This window comes from Heteronotia binoei, chromosome 1 (genome assembly GCF_032191835.1).
Source record: "Heteronotia binoei isolate CCM8104 ecotype False Entrance Well chromosome 1, APGP_CSIRO_Hbin_v1, whole genome shotgun sequence".
NCBI classification, from domain to species: domain Eukaryota; kingdom Metazoa; phylum Chordata; class Lepidosauria; order Squamata; family Gekkonidae; genus Heteronotia; species Heteronotia binoei.
In genome coordinates, this window is record NC_083223.1 from 65,562,145 (window position 1) to 65,576,534 (window position 14,390).

At 38.9% G+C, this 14,390-nt stretch overlaps 1 protein-coding gene across 7 annotated transcripts in view; it reads left to right on the forward strand.

Annotated features, from left to right (window-relative positions):
- The window catches only part of PHF3 (PHD finger protein 3), a 56,092-nt gene that overhangs the window by 22,096 nt on the left and 19,606 nt on the right, over nucleotides 1-14,390 (forward strand). For 2 of the 7 annotated variants that reach the window (XM_060235382.1, XM_060235388.1), the window contains exons 2-3: nucleotides 4,427-4,497; nucleotides 6,109-7,909. The exons of 2 other annotated variants lie outside the window; for them this stretch is intronic. In XM_060235382.1, the coding sequence (XP_060091365.1) occupies nucleotides 4,443-4,497; nucleotides 6,109-7,909 (1,856 nt within the window). In that variant the 5' untranslated portion in view covers nucleotides 4,427-4,442. Of the gene's footprint in view, nucleotides 1-4,022; nucleotides 4,094-4,341; nucleotides 4,498-6,108; nucleotides 7,910-14,390 lie in introns of all 7 variants that reach the window. 3 more of the 7 variants (XM_060235380.1, XM_060235381.1, XM_060235379.1) reach the window with 3 other exon arrangements.

The window sequence follows — 14,390 nt, forward strand, 5'->3', positions numbered from 1 at the left end:
ATCTTGAAATTTTGTCATAACCAGTTCTCTCTCTCTCCCGCTCTCTCTTTTGTCAGTTCTTGTAGTTCTTATATTTATATTTAGTTCTTATATTTAAAACATAGTTGTGTTTGCACTAAATTGTAGACATAGTATGAGATTAAACTAAATCACCTCTCTTGCTGTTTCCATAATAGTTCCAAGGTACATTTTTTTATTTAGAAAGTTTTTATTTTGTTATGATTGTGAGGCTTCTCTCTTGCTGGTGCCCCCCTGCCCCCCGAGGCCTATGTCCTTGTCCCTCTGTATCCCATGAATCTCCTCAGACTAGGAAAATGGGGGAGGAGAGGTTTAATTAGTCTTCCCACTCTTTCCTGGAGTATGGCTCACACCTAAGCTCAGAACTGTGCTCCATACATCTCCTTGGTCTGGCTGTGTAACCTCTTTTTATTCCTCTCCCCCTCCCAGCTCTCAACCTTGTCACCACTCCCTGGCCTTGCCCCTATGGTGTGAGCCATTATCTGTATTGGGTGTTGGAGCATCAGTTTTCCCAGCTTCCTGTCCCAACCCTTTCTGTCTTCCCCTTGCTGCTTACTGGGAGGCTTCTGACAGGTCTTCCTGCTCTGTCTTCCCCCACCATGCTCCTCCTGGCCTGGCACCTCCGTGGCTTTGCTGTGGTCATGATTGCTGGCTGGCTTAGTGGCCTCCTTGGAGGCCCATTCTTCCCTGGCATGACATTATCAACTGGCACCAGCTGCTCTGGGGCCCAGGAGAGAAGCAGCAAAGTATTTGCTCAGCTGCTGTTACCTTTCCAGAGTCCCTACCTGGGGGGATCCATCTGTTCTAATAGTGGCTGCTGGAGGTGAGAGGGTGGTATTGGAGCCCCACTCAGCTCTTGCAGCCCCAGGGAAGCTCCTGGAACTGCCAGGGTTGTCCTGGCTATTTTAGGTCCCAGATCTGGACAGTGATCAACTTTAAGTTTTATGCAGTCCATTTTCAATCACCTCTAATGTATTTGATCCAGCCCACTCATGTAATTTAATGGGAATTCTGCTGTTCTCTCACTTCTGCGTATGTCTGCCATGCCACATGGTATGTGGTTCCTGAGAATCTCCTGGCTCTTGGAAGCTGTCTGTTGGGTGGAGCAAAGAGGGCTGCAGTGAGAAGGTGGAAGCAAAGATCAATTCTGCAAGTGGATCTCTATTTGTTCTCTGGATCCAGCCTTGCTTTTTCAGTCTTAACAGCTGTGTTGCCTTTATATGTTTTCTCATACTTATTTTTCTGTTTCAGGAGAATGTGTGTCCCAGCTTGCGTATCAGGTCTTTTCTCTACATTCTTATTTAGACAAATAGTCTTCTGGTCTGAAAAATGCTGTGTTTAAGTTTGTTACTCCTCAATCTGTCTTGGCATTTTATTGATCAGCTGTTCTGGAGGCTGCTTGTGGCAAAATAGGATATTCAGTAGTTCTTTTTAGCACAAGGAGCTTGAGGTTATGATCTTGCTACTTTTAAAATCAGCTGTATCTTGGAATGAGGGTTTTGTAACTTGTGTTATTAGTCCCTGGAAAAGTATTTCCTTTGTAAGTATTTCCTTTCCTGGTAATAGGTTGGCATATTGGTTGGTCTGCATTGTCTGGTTGTTGGGTTTGTGTGTGGGAAGGCTGGGGCAGGTATCAGGAAACTGACAAGTTATAATGCTAGAACTGTTATGAATGTATTTTTCAAACTAATGACAGTATTGTTTAAAAAAATGGAGAACTGCATAATTCACAGTTGCAACATGCTGTTGGTCTTCAAGGTGCCACTGCCTCAAACTTTATTTTGCTGCTTCATATTAACATGGCTACCCACCTGAATCTACCATCATTAAACTGTTATTTTATCCCATCTTCCTCCTGACAAGGACTCAAAGTCGTTTCCAAGGAAAATAATTTAAAATAGTTCAGAGTCAGATGTTAACCTTTATTCGCCAACGTAGAAAATAATTGAGCATTACCCTCCTCCCCTACATTTTACCTGCAGACATATACTTCTGTGCTGCTGAACAGTTTAAGCAATGAATTTGGGTAGTTGCTTGCCCAGAAGAAATTAAGTCACCCAAGAAATGTGTCTTATCAGAAAGCTGCATTTAAATGTCTCTGCCACTCACAAATGTGTAAAAGGAATTGACTCTGTAATTTCCTCTGAAGACTTGTGTAGAAATGTTTTTGGAAAAATCTTATTATAGAGTACAAAGAAGCACTAATGAGTCAAGGAGAGATGCTGTTCAAGCAAACTATTGGATACTATAAAAATACTGATTGTTAGCAATCTTAGCTGAGGTTGTGAAGTTCTAGTATAAGGAGGAAGATGTTAAAGTGAAACAGATCTTGTGAGTGCCTTTTACAACATTGTATTTTGTATGGAAAGAAGTGATGGGGATGAATTAGAATTAAAAATGCCTAATGGCATGTGTTCTGATTAGGAGTGTCATACTTTTGTAACTGCAGTGTCAGTTACTCCTTTAATTTTTTGCAGGGGAGCTTTTGGGGTTTTTTGTTACCTGACTTCTGTCTTGTGGATTTTGAAGCAGATCTTTTAGAAATAGAACAGAATGAAAAAGAAACATAGATTGAAAAAGAGCACAGATTTGAATTTGGGGGACTATACTGGCTTCATTCTTATAAGTAATTATTCTACATTAAATATGAATTATCATTTTTGAAATCATATCGTAGCCTTATTTTAAGACAGCAATTTAAGTTTTTATTCTATTTAAAGAAGCTGAAGTAGCTATGTTGTCTTGCCTAATTTTTTTTGTTAAATCACATTTATGGCTGCTTCACACATGGCATTCTTCCTACAAAGGGATAATATTCCTTACCAGTGCGTAGGAAACAGAATATAAACTTGAGCTGTACCTTGCAGTTGGTAGTGCACACCGGGGATATGCAATTTAGCTGTAAGATGCATGTGTTTCCCTCATGTTTCTCTCATTCCAGCTGTTCGTTTAAACAACCAGAAAAATTACCCCTGGTGTGGTTCAGTAGCCATGTAGGTCAGAAGGGGTGTAGTAAGGCGGGAGAAGATTGCCAAATCACATCCCTTTCCCACAAAAAACCAGCTTCTCTTGTAGAAGAAGTAAAAGGGGAAATTTTACCCCATATACACTGTAGCTCCTTGACTCCTCTATCTGTTTGTCCTTGTAGTGACTCAAGGAATAATCTTTCTGGGTATTTAAATGCACTGTGTATATTTTCGAAGGTGGGGACAATGGAAAAATCTGTATCTGCCAGCACTATCCACTGGAGGTTGGTTGGATACAAGCCTTTTTAACTCACCCATGAATGTGGCTTATTAACTATACATGGGTTTGTTGAACCTTCTGTTTTTACTGCCTACCTGGATCTACAAAGGTACAGAGATTGCAAAGCTCTTGTCATGGCGTGGTACACGACTGCTAAGCTGAGTGTGGTTAGTAGAACTCAAGCTGTGCAAGCCTGGTACATACATTTCATGTGGGAAGTAGTTCTTGGTCAAGGCTAAGAATGGCACGTGGAATTTAGTCCTGTGCATTTTTACTTGGGACTAAATCCTGCTAAGTTCACTGACACATAGGGTTGTATCAAGACTAAATTTTCCACTAATGAAGTGTGGTACCGTCCACTAATTCTCTTTCCTGCTGCAAGCCGTCAGTTTGCCTCTCCTGCTGTTCCTGAGGGTCCCCCAGGAGCAATATTTTGGAGAGATCAGTGGGCAGCAGTGGGGACAGAAGGCAGGAATGTCCTCTTCCACTGACAGATGTGCTTTATGTGAGTGGAAATTTTAGTCTGGATCCAAACCGTACTCCCAGGTAAGTGTACACAGATTTGCAGGCTTAGGGTGTAGTTTTCAGAATCTGGAAGTTTAGCTGGTGAATAATCTGAAAGTTACCATACTGAAGCTGCAGACTGACTAACCTGTTCTGCATATAAAATCTAAAACCAGTCTACTAAAATTATATAGATAAAAGGGATTGTCACTTTTGGATCAGCTCTTTCCATTGTTAAATTCTCTTTCTCTTAGGTGGGAAGGGACAGTGAGGGGACAGCTGATCTTTTAAGGACTGAGAACTTCCTGTGGCAAATCAATAAAATGTGAGTCCATTAAAAGTGGCTATTTGACAAGGACCATGTATAAGAAATATAGTGCTCTGGATGACAACTTGTTTTATCTGCCCTGTGGGAAATGTGTACATCATGATTCCTAATCATGCTTTTAATCTTATTTTTCCTCATCGCCCCTCATTTTTTTAGCTAGTCATTAAGTCTCCCAGCTGTTTTTGTGGCTTTATAGCCATAATAGATACTTTCAAGGTTTAGGACTTCTTTGTTTGTTTTTTTAGTTGTTGGACTTGATGATATTATGGATGAAGGAGTTAAAGAAACTGCCCGCAGTACCATTGATGAAGACGATTTTTCACCTAACAGGAATTTGAGGGACCAAATGGACGGAGCTTCAGTCAAATCACCTAGAAAATCTCCACGTTTAATGACACAAGGTAATTATTGTAATGAACTACACGTTAATAGACAGCCATTTTGTGCAGTTTATTTAAGGTGGGCTGGTTGTGTGTGTCTAAATCAGTAACTAAGCAAAACCAAATGTCTAAATATATTTATATTTACAACATTATTTTTTCATTGATTTATATAAATGCCTTAGAATTTTTGTTTTAAATGAAAGGCAGTCATTGGTTGATCTGAACACGATGAGGCTTTGAGAAATTATTAATGTTTTTAAGGCAGTAGGGCTACTTCTACATATTAAACTTTTCAGGATCCATTTACAAAATAACACTACAGTACTATCCTCCTTCCCGGCATAAAATGCAAGTCTCTCACATCAGTTGATACTGAACAAGTTTGTATTTTATTTTTATGTTCAGCATGTATAAATATATAGCATTACTAAACTGTAAAGATGTTGAATAAGATGATTGTGAAATAAAACTATGTAAAAGCAACTCCAAATTTGTTATCAAGCTTTCCAAAGTCTTCTATCACAGCTAACCTTGTTTCTCTCTCCTGGCTTTGTGACCACCTGGAAACAAGCTGCAATCCATTTTTGGGTCCTGACTCACAGCTTGAAAACCACTGATGAATTGAATCTTTATTGGATTTTTTATCTTTGAGTGCAGTTCTGTACTTGTTAACCATACATAGTCCATTGATGTCTGTGGAACTCACACACACATAAGCAATGATAGAACACCAGCTTTAATCAGTATTTCAAAGAGCAGCAGTTATATGGAAGGGAATTACAGATAATATTTTTTCTTATTCAACTAAGTTATTAATATCTAAGAAAAGTTGGTATAGTGCTATTGTAAAAGCAGATTTATATTATGAGCTATGTTTTGGAAAATACTTCTAATTTAATCCATGCTTGAAGACCTTTTTTAAAAACAGGGAAATTAAAGTTCTCTTTCTTCAGTATCATAAGGTAAAGAAGACTATAAGGTGATTTGATTCATTATAGCATCTTGCTTCAGTGTTGAAATCTTTAAAAAGTATTGTATTCTTGTTTGTTGCTTGGAGCTTACTGAGATATAGGGCTATAGCCAAAGCTTTTTTCCCCATTGGCAGAGGGCACTCCTGCTGTCGTGGGTGGGTGGATTTTGCCAGTTCCCACCTTTCATCTGACCCCCACATTGCATACTGTACTTAGGTGTCCTGCTGCTGAGAGCTTTCAGTGGGAACAGAGAAAGCTGCAAAAAAAATTTTGGCAGGCAAAACTTGGTTAATGATTTGGATTCCAGTGCATTGACTGAATTTATTAATGAGAAAACTATCATCGTTTTATCTTTAATGTGAGCATGCATTGAGATGAATGTACTATCATCTATCACATTTTTGTTTTCGGACTACCATTATTGGAATAAGTTCATTTTAGTATGCTCTGTTTTTCTGAAAATAGATCCAGGTGGGCAGCCATGTTGGTCTGAAGCAAATAACAAAGTTGAAGTCCAGCAGCACCTTTAAGACCAACAAAGTTTTATTCAGAATATAAGCTTTTGTGCGCACACTTTGTTGGTCTTAAAGGTGCTCCTGGACTCCAACTTTGTTCTATTTTTCTGAATATACTAAATATTTTATTTTTCTTTCACTAGAACCTGTACGAAGTCTGCGGCAGAGTACACTAGCCAAGCGCTCCAGTGCTTTGCCATCTACTAACACAAAGAAGTCCTCTGTAAAGCCTGGAGCTGCCCAAAAGGCAGGGCTGAAACAGCAGGATAAAGGGCTGATCAAGCCAGAAGATAGCAGTGCACCAGAGCATCCAAAAGAGGTTGGGCACACTAGTAAGGAACCCTGCCAGGAAGAGAAGGCAACAGAAGTATCATCAACATCAGACGATTCAGAATGGGCTACATGTTGTGCGACATCAGAGGAAGTGAAAATGGATAGTAAACATAAAATTCCCCATCAAGCAAGTACAGATGATGCACCTCATGAACAAGAAAATTCTTCTCAGTTCCCAGGGACCAGTTCTCCGATTAAAGAACCAGGAAGTGAGATTGAAGTTGTTGCCGGAAGTGATTGTGACAGTGTCAGACTGGGGGTGGCAGCATTGCCCCAAGTAGAGACTAATCAAGTACAAAATAATCCAGTTCAAAAGGATGGGAATGAAACTGTAGCTAATGAAATCATTTCTGAAGTTTCTACAAAAGAAAAGACAGATCATAAACTTGTGAAAGAGCTGAACAAATCTATAACGGACAGTGAAAGCAACGAAACTGAAATGGTCGAAACTCCATATGTTACAACAAGTCATGAAAATGCAAGTGAGGCTGAGGAAACCCTTACAGTTGAATCCAGTTTTGTGGATGGAAAGTCTGACAGTAGCTCAGACTTGAAAGCTAGTGGGGAGGTTGCTCATCAGATTAGTTTTCCGGAAGACGACAAGCAAGAACCTTCAGATGGCTCTGAAAAGGATAAGATGAAAAATGATCCTGTAGATATTGTGGAACTTGATCAGACCAGTTCCAAAATTACTGATGCTGTTTCTGCCAAATCAGTAACTCCTGCATTAGAAAGTGTTCAAGACATTCCAGTCCCAATTGTACAACAGCAGAATGATAGAGAACAGATGGGAGATCATGAAACTGCAGGGCTGCAGAAAGATAATCCTTCTAGCACTACATCAAAATGTATAAAAAATGTGAAGCCCAAACATGCCAAGCATAAACAAAATAAAGCTACAGCTGTCCAACAAAAGTTAGCTTCCATAAACCAAGAAGTGCATCCTAAAACAGAAATTCTTCATAGTCATTCTTCAGTAAGTCTGAAACGTAATGCAGAAGAACAAGGGAGTTTGCAACATTTTCATAAGCCAGCAAAAGTTAAGAAAAAACATGAAAATAAGGATCTGAAGGCCCAGAGCTGTGACTCTGGAATAGCTCTAAAGAAACAGCCCCCTGGGAAAAATGTTCCTCGGGCCCAAATCCCAGCTCATGTACGGAAAGCATGTACCGAAAAAGCAATGGACAACAAATCCTCCAGCCGTCAAGCTGGTTTAAAAGAAGGCCCTTCTTTAGTTTCTGGATCTGTGCATCCTAAGCAAGGACAATTGCCACACAATCAAAAACAGCCACAGAAGCATCCATTTCTGAAAACAAATAATTGTGTTAAAGAGGAAGGGGGAGTAAAGAAAGATTCCATGGGAATGCCTGTGGATCATTTGAAAGAGGATGAAAGAGAAAAATTTAAACTCAGAAAGTTAGAGAAGAGTCTTCAGCCTCGGCAGAGAAGAAGCAGCAAAAGCCTTTCAGTTGATGAGCCACCTTTATTCATTCCAGATAATATTTCCACTATAAAACGAGAGAGTTCAGACAACCTGTCTCCCAGTGATAGCAAATCTCTCTGGGTACCTAGTAAGCAGTGCGGGTTTTGCAAAAAGCCACATGGCAACAGGTGTGTGTTTGTAGGTATAAATATTTTGCGTTAAACCATTTCTGTCATCACATATGTGCTACTCATGTTCTAGGGTATAGGTCCTAGACTATCTTTTTCAGATTAAACACAAAGGTATTTCTAGACAAGTTCTGATAACAAAAAAAAAGTGGACATCAGATGTGCCCAGCATCCTATCATACGTTGGCCAACCAGTTCCTCTGGAGGGCCAGCAAAGGGTATAGAGGCTGAGACTTTCCCCTGCTGTTGCCTCCTGGGATTCAGAAGTTGACTGTCTCTGAAAGTGGAAGCTCCTTTTTGTCATCACAGCTAGTAACCACTCCATGAATCTGTCTAATCTCCTTTTAAAGTTGCCTGTGTCTTTGGCCACCATTATGTTTTTCTGGCATCAAGTTCCACATTTTAATCGCATTTGGTGCCCTCAGGTTCTAGTGTTTTGGGAGAGGAAGAAAAACTTCTCGTTCTACACTGTGTACCCTGCAGATAATTTTATAAACCTCTGTTGTGTCCCTGTATCTTTTCTGAATTGAAAAGTCCCAGACTCTTTAGCCTTTCCTCATAGGGAAGGTCCTCCACCCCCTTAATAATCTTGGTTGACCTCTACTGTACTTTTTCCAGCTCTGGAATGCCCTTTTTGAGATAGTGACCAGAACTGCATACAGTATTCCAGATGAGCCTGCACCATAGATCTGTACAGGGGCATTATAATATCAGCCATTTTATATCCAATCCTTTCCCTAACAATTCCCAACACAGACTTTGCCTTTTTCACTGCTGTAGCACACTGCATTGACACTTTCATTGAGTTATCCACTGCAACCCCAAGGTTTCATTGCCTCTAAGTCTCAGCAAGTTCAGAGTTCATTAATATATATGTGAAGCTGGGATTGTTTTGTTCAGTGTGTATCACCTTACACTTATGTTGAATTTCATTTTTTACATTGCTGCCTGTTCACCCAATTTGTGTAGATCCTCCAGGAGCTCCTCATAGCTGCGCTTGGTTTTCACCATTCTGAGTAATTTTATGCCATCTATAAACTGGGCCACTTCACTGCTCATCCCCTGTTCCACTTCATTTATGAACAAATTAAATAGCACTGTTCTGAATGTCAATCTTTGTGGACCACTGCTTGCTTCCCACTCCTGCAGTATAGCCTGTTTTACTACACTGTTCTCTGCTTCCTGTTTAACCAATTTTTAATCCCTAAAAAGAGGGTCTCTGTTCTGTTATCCCATGATTACAGTTTCTAATTTGCCTGGGATATCTGTTAAGTTAACTGGCCTGAAATTTCCTGGTTCCCCACTGGATCCCTTTGTAACTATTTGTGTAAGAATCTGCTAGTCTTCACTCTTCTGGCGCAGAGGCAGATTTTAGTGACAAGTTACAAATGCGAGCTTGTAGATCAATATTCTCACATTTGAGGTGCCTAAGAATTCTCAGCTATACATCAGCAGGACCTGGAGACTTGTTCTTTTAATTTCCCCTGTAGATCTAGAACTTCATCTCTCAACTAAATTTGACTCAGTTCTTCAGGCTTCCTGAAAATAGTGTCTGTGGCCTGGGTACACACCTTGCACTTCCTAGAGTGAGAACAGATACAACGAATTCATTTCGCTTTTCTGCCATTTTTCTAGAGTAATTTTTTTATTGCTTGGTTGTCTAGAGGACCAACTAGCTGTTTCCTTGCTCTGGATACTTTTAAAGAAATATTTTTATTGTTTGTCTTGATGCTTTTGGCACTCCTGAAATTCTCATTTCACATGCCTAATTATTAACTTACACTTGTTTTGCCAGAGCCTGTTCAGTTCATTAGGGCAGACCTTTCACTTTTTAAAAGAAGCCTTGTTGTTTATGGCTTACATGACTTGGGTCATTAAATTTGCAGGCATTCTTTTTGACTTGGCTGTATGTTTCCTAACCTGGGGAATGCATTCTGTGTGGGCTTCAGTTAGCGTCCTTTTAGATAAGCTTCGAAGCATTATAGGGATTTGACTCTGCTATTTTTCCCCTTCAGCTTCTTTTTAAGTATTCAATTTTTTAAAAAGTTCTCATCAGGTTTCATTTTCATTTCTGTAATATTGGTGGACTTCTGAGTGGATTTTTTGGTTATTAAATTACAGTTTCTCTATTACCAGTGGCCTACTATATGTTAATACTAGGATGGATCCAGCAATCTTCCTAGGAGCCCTCCTTTGGCTTCAGTGGTCCTTCCATTGGAGGAAGAGCCACTTGAGTTGGAGGATGGCTCCTTAGCCTAGAGGAAAGGCTTCAAATTTTAATCAGTAGAGTGCTAGGATAGGAGTCAGATGTATTCCACTATAGCATTCCCAAACTAACTATAATTAGATAAGGAGAACTGCAACTGGACTGGTCTTTTAAGACTTAAACTGCAATCTTAGTGTTCAATCAGTATTATTACAGTCAGTTATAAAATGGGAAGTTGGATTTGTTTATAATTAAAGAAGTATGTAGGTGAATAGGGAAATTTCTCCCCCACCCCCTTCCCCATCATGCCGCTTATTTTATGGCATACTGTCAGTTCATGCTCTTTGTCAGACCTGATTTACACAGGCAGGAGAACAAAGTGATAGAAGAGGTTGAATGCACTGCATCACTGTGGTCTTCTGCTCGTGGATTTCAGTTGTGTCTGTGTAAATATAAAACCTCCATACAAATAGAACACTAGCTCAGCAGGGAGAAAACATCTATCCCTGTCTCTTTGTTGTGCTGGTTATCTATTTTTTAAATATAGGGAATTTTTTAAACATAGGGTACATTCTAGAATGTAATTCACAACCCTATAGTCTGATGGGATGTAATCCATTTTGCTGAATCATTTGCACCTGTTTTGCATGAGTAAATAGGGCCTTGGAGGCTCACCTGAGAGGGAAAGAGGGAGTTTAAGCACTGAACTGTGGAAAGAAGGGTCAGCTATCAGATGGTTCAGCTCACATTTTCATTACAAATCTGTTGCTTCCAGCGCTGGACCACCTGCTTCACTTTTTCCTTGATCGGCATATATACAGTTTTAAACAAAGTGCCTCCTGTCTACTTCTATAGTATCCTATATCTAAGCTTGTTGACCTCATTTTTTAGAATTGCATCATTTATTGAAATGGTCGGCCCTCATGCTGTCAGAAAAGTTTCCTAGAAGGGACTAGCCATAGGCAATGCAGGGATCTGTCCATACTAGGGGGACAGAAGATATGCACAGAAAATATGACTTTGTGAATTAACTGGAGGGGGAAAACGTACAAAAAACTTTCTGATGAGAACTGAACTTGCAGAAAGAATGGAATGCTGAAATAGGGTTACTAATCTTCAGGTGCGGAGCTGGAGATCTCCTGGAATTACAGCTGAGCTCCAGACCACATATATCACACAATACATATACATGCACACACAAAGTCTCTTCTTTCACAACTGGAGAAAATGTCAACTTTGGAAGGTCACCTGCATGGCATTATACCCTACCAAGGTGTGTCCACTCCTAAACCCCACTCTCTCAGGCTCCACCCTTAAATCTCCAGATATTTCCAAGCCCAGAGTTAGCAACCCTATGCTGAAAGCTGAGCCTGTTAAACCAAAAATGGGGGGCGGGGGGGAGGGAGAAAGTTTCACCAACTTCAAGCCACTGAGAAAAAAAATCCTGGTGGAAGTAGCATTCCGGAATTGTTTCCCCCATCTTCCAGCTGTTCAGTATAGGCCCCTATTTTGTGAAATACTCTTACATGCACTGTATAGAAGTCAAACGTCTTAGCCTAACCTACCTCACAGGGCTGTTGTGAAGATAAAGTGAAGGAGAAGAGAATTATGCGAGCCTCCTTGGGTCCCCATTGGAGAGAAAGACAGAGTATAAACTAATTAAATAATCATGCAATTTTTTTTAATAAAAGGGGTTTTTTTCTGTTTATGGGGAAGCAATAGTATAATGCTCATTGCTTTTTATGGCATTCTGGTGTGCTCTTGACAATTCTAGGATGAAAATCTTCTGTAATGTAAAAATGATCTTTGCCTTTACAAATACAATTCGAAAATTAGCCTCCCCAACTAATAGGGATTTAGGAAGTGTGTGTTTGGGGGGCTGAATTAGGAAAAGTAAGCTGGAGTTTAAAAATAGATGGCGGGGGCAGTGGTCCAGCAACACTGTAGGCCAGCCTGCCCTAACACTTTCTGTGAGCATCTGTAAGCTTTGGTCAACTGGTGTTTTTCTTTTTTATTTATTTAGATCATTTTTATACTACCTTTCCACCCAGTCAGGGTCTGCAGCGCAGCAAAGAAAAAGCATTAAAACTTTTATACAACTAAAATACAATTAAAATATAAAATTCAGTTAAATATACATAAACTCTAGAAGGTAGGGGCCACTACCATTATTGGGGTAAAGGCTTCATCAGCTGGAGAAAGACAACTGATAAGAGGCAGATAAAGCTCCCTAAGGAGTAAGTGGCAAAGTTTTGGTGTGGACACATTGCATATATATGCAGGAAGGATGCATTAATACACCAACAGCTAGTGATTTTGAATTTATTCAAACACATACTTAGCTAAAAGATGTAATGCATTATTATTTTAAAATAGAGTTTGATTGAGTGGCCTAGAGATCTTCCGATTCCCACAAATGTATGCTTGAAGAGAAATCACCATAAACGAATACATATCTTTGAAATATATTTACAACTGTTGATTATATCCATTGTTGTTTGTGCTATGAACTGGTTTGATTATCCATTAGGATGTACTCTCTTAAATTTTGAAAATGAGTCACTGACTTCTAGTCCATGCTCCTTCACTTAAAACTATTTTAGTATTTTTATAGGTTCATTACAGAAGAATATTTTCAATGTATTGCTAACTAGTATTTGTCTAAGTTCAGGGTGACTGTGTAATTTTTATTGAGCACCCTTTTCTCACCACCTAACTAAATTAGATTTCCTTTTATTTTCAGTTCTAAAATTTAAAACAAATCACTACTTTACAGGTATAGATGCAAATGACGGACAATATCAGGCTATCAGATTTTTGAATTACCGTTACAATTGGTGCCTTATAAAACTCACATGCAGATGAAGCAGAAAGATACCTGCTTGTTGGAATAGGCAAGAGATGGCTTGTATAAACTACATACTGGATGCCTTTGCAAGGCTGAGTAAGGCTGCATATCACATGCAAATATCTGCCTTCGAAGTGTGAATAATAAAATTAATCCTGCCAGCTGTACCCCATATGTTTCATAAGTACAAGAATCAAAAGAACTGCAGTTTTTAATATTATTACGCAGTCATTATTATATTTAGACAGGAACTCTCCAGGTGTACATATTAATAGTAGGGAGGTATTATCAAGCTTACAGTAATGCCTTCATTTTTCTCTATAGTTATCTTTTTTTTTTTTGCAAGTTGTGGCACTGTAGAGATACCTGTGTGGAAAAAAGAGACTTTGATTTTTACATGTATTCAGAATTGCCAAAAATGTGTTTGAATACTACTCTTTACCTAAATGGATTTCCTTGCCCATTATAATAAATACCACAGGTCTCTGTATTTTAAAGAGAAATAAAATCTAAAGAAAATAGTGTTCTGTGCAGTATCATGTGCAAGTGTGATGTATTTATCTTGAATTTTCTCACTAATCCTTCTCACACTGAGTTTCATTTCACGTTGAATTTTTCTCATGCAATAATTTTCCCCATGTAGTAGTTCTAATGTGAGGATTAGATTGTTGACTTGAACACATCTTACAATTATGTCCAAAGCTGATATTTGTATCTTTATTTTCATTAGTTTTTAAAACTGGGCTACCTTTTTTGGTGTAAGTGTTAAGTTAAACTATTAAGGGTGTATTTCCCCCCTAAATATAGCTATTTATCAAAGCACATTAAAACATTTTGACCAATTACAATGTCATGCATCTCATGAAGTCCACGCTTCAGCTATGTTAGCTGCTTCTTTAGAATAGTTTGTTAGAAAGAGTAGCAGCCAGTTGTCATCAGTTGACATAGATGCTCCCACATGTTATTTCAAAGCAAAGGGACCTTTGCATAGAAGAGTAGGAAGGCAAATGAAGATGGTTTTTTGCATACTTTTAATTTAAATCCCTGGGTACGTTGCACTATGATGTGGTATAAATATGATAATGGATAAATACTGACCTATGCGGCTGGTTTGATTATAGTTTGTAAGAACATTTTTTAAAGTGATGTATTTCCCAATAAAATTATGTTGAGTGGTGTTTCCTTTTTAAAAACTTATCAGCTGGGAATTTTCTCCTGGTAAGTAGAGTGTTTTAGCTTGTCCACTTTCCACTTCGATGGTTATCTGAAAAAGATAGTCTAGACACTGGTATGTTTAAGATTTTTTGTTGACTTAATTTAACTGAGTCTTCAGGACTAGTATATTAAAACAATTTTATTTTGTTTTTCTTTTGCAGTGGTGCATCTTCTAATTCAGCCTTACAACATGGTTAATTTGCTGACACATC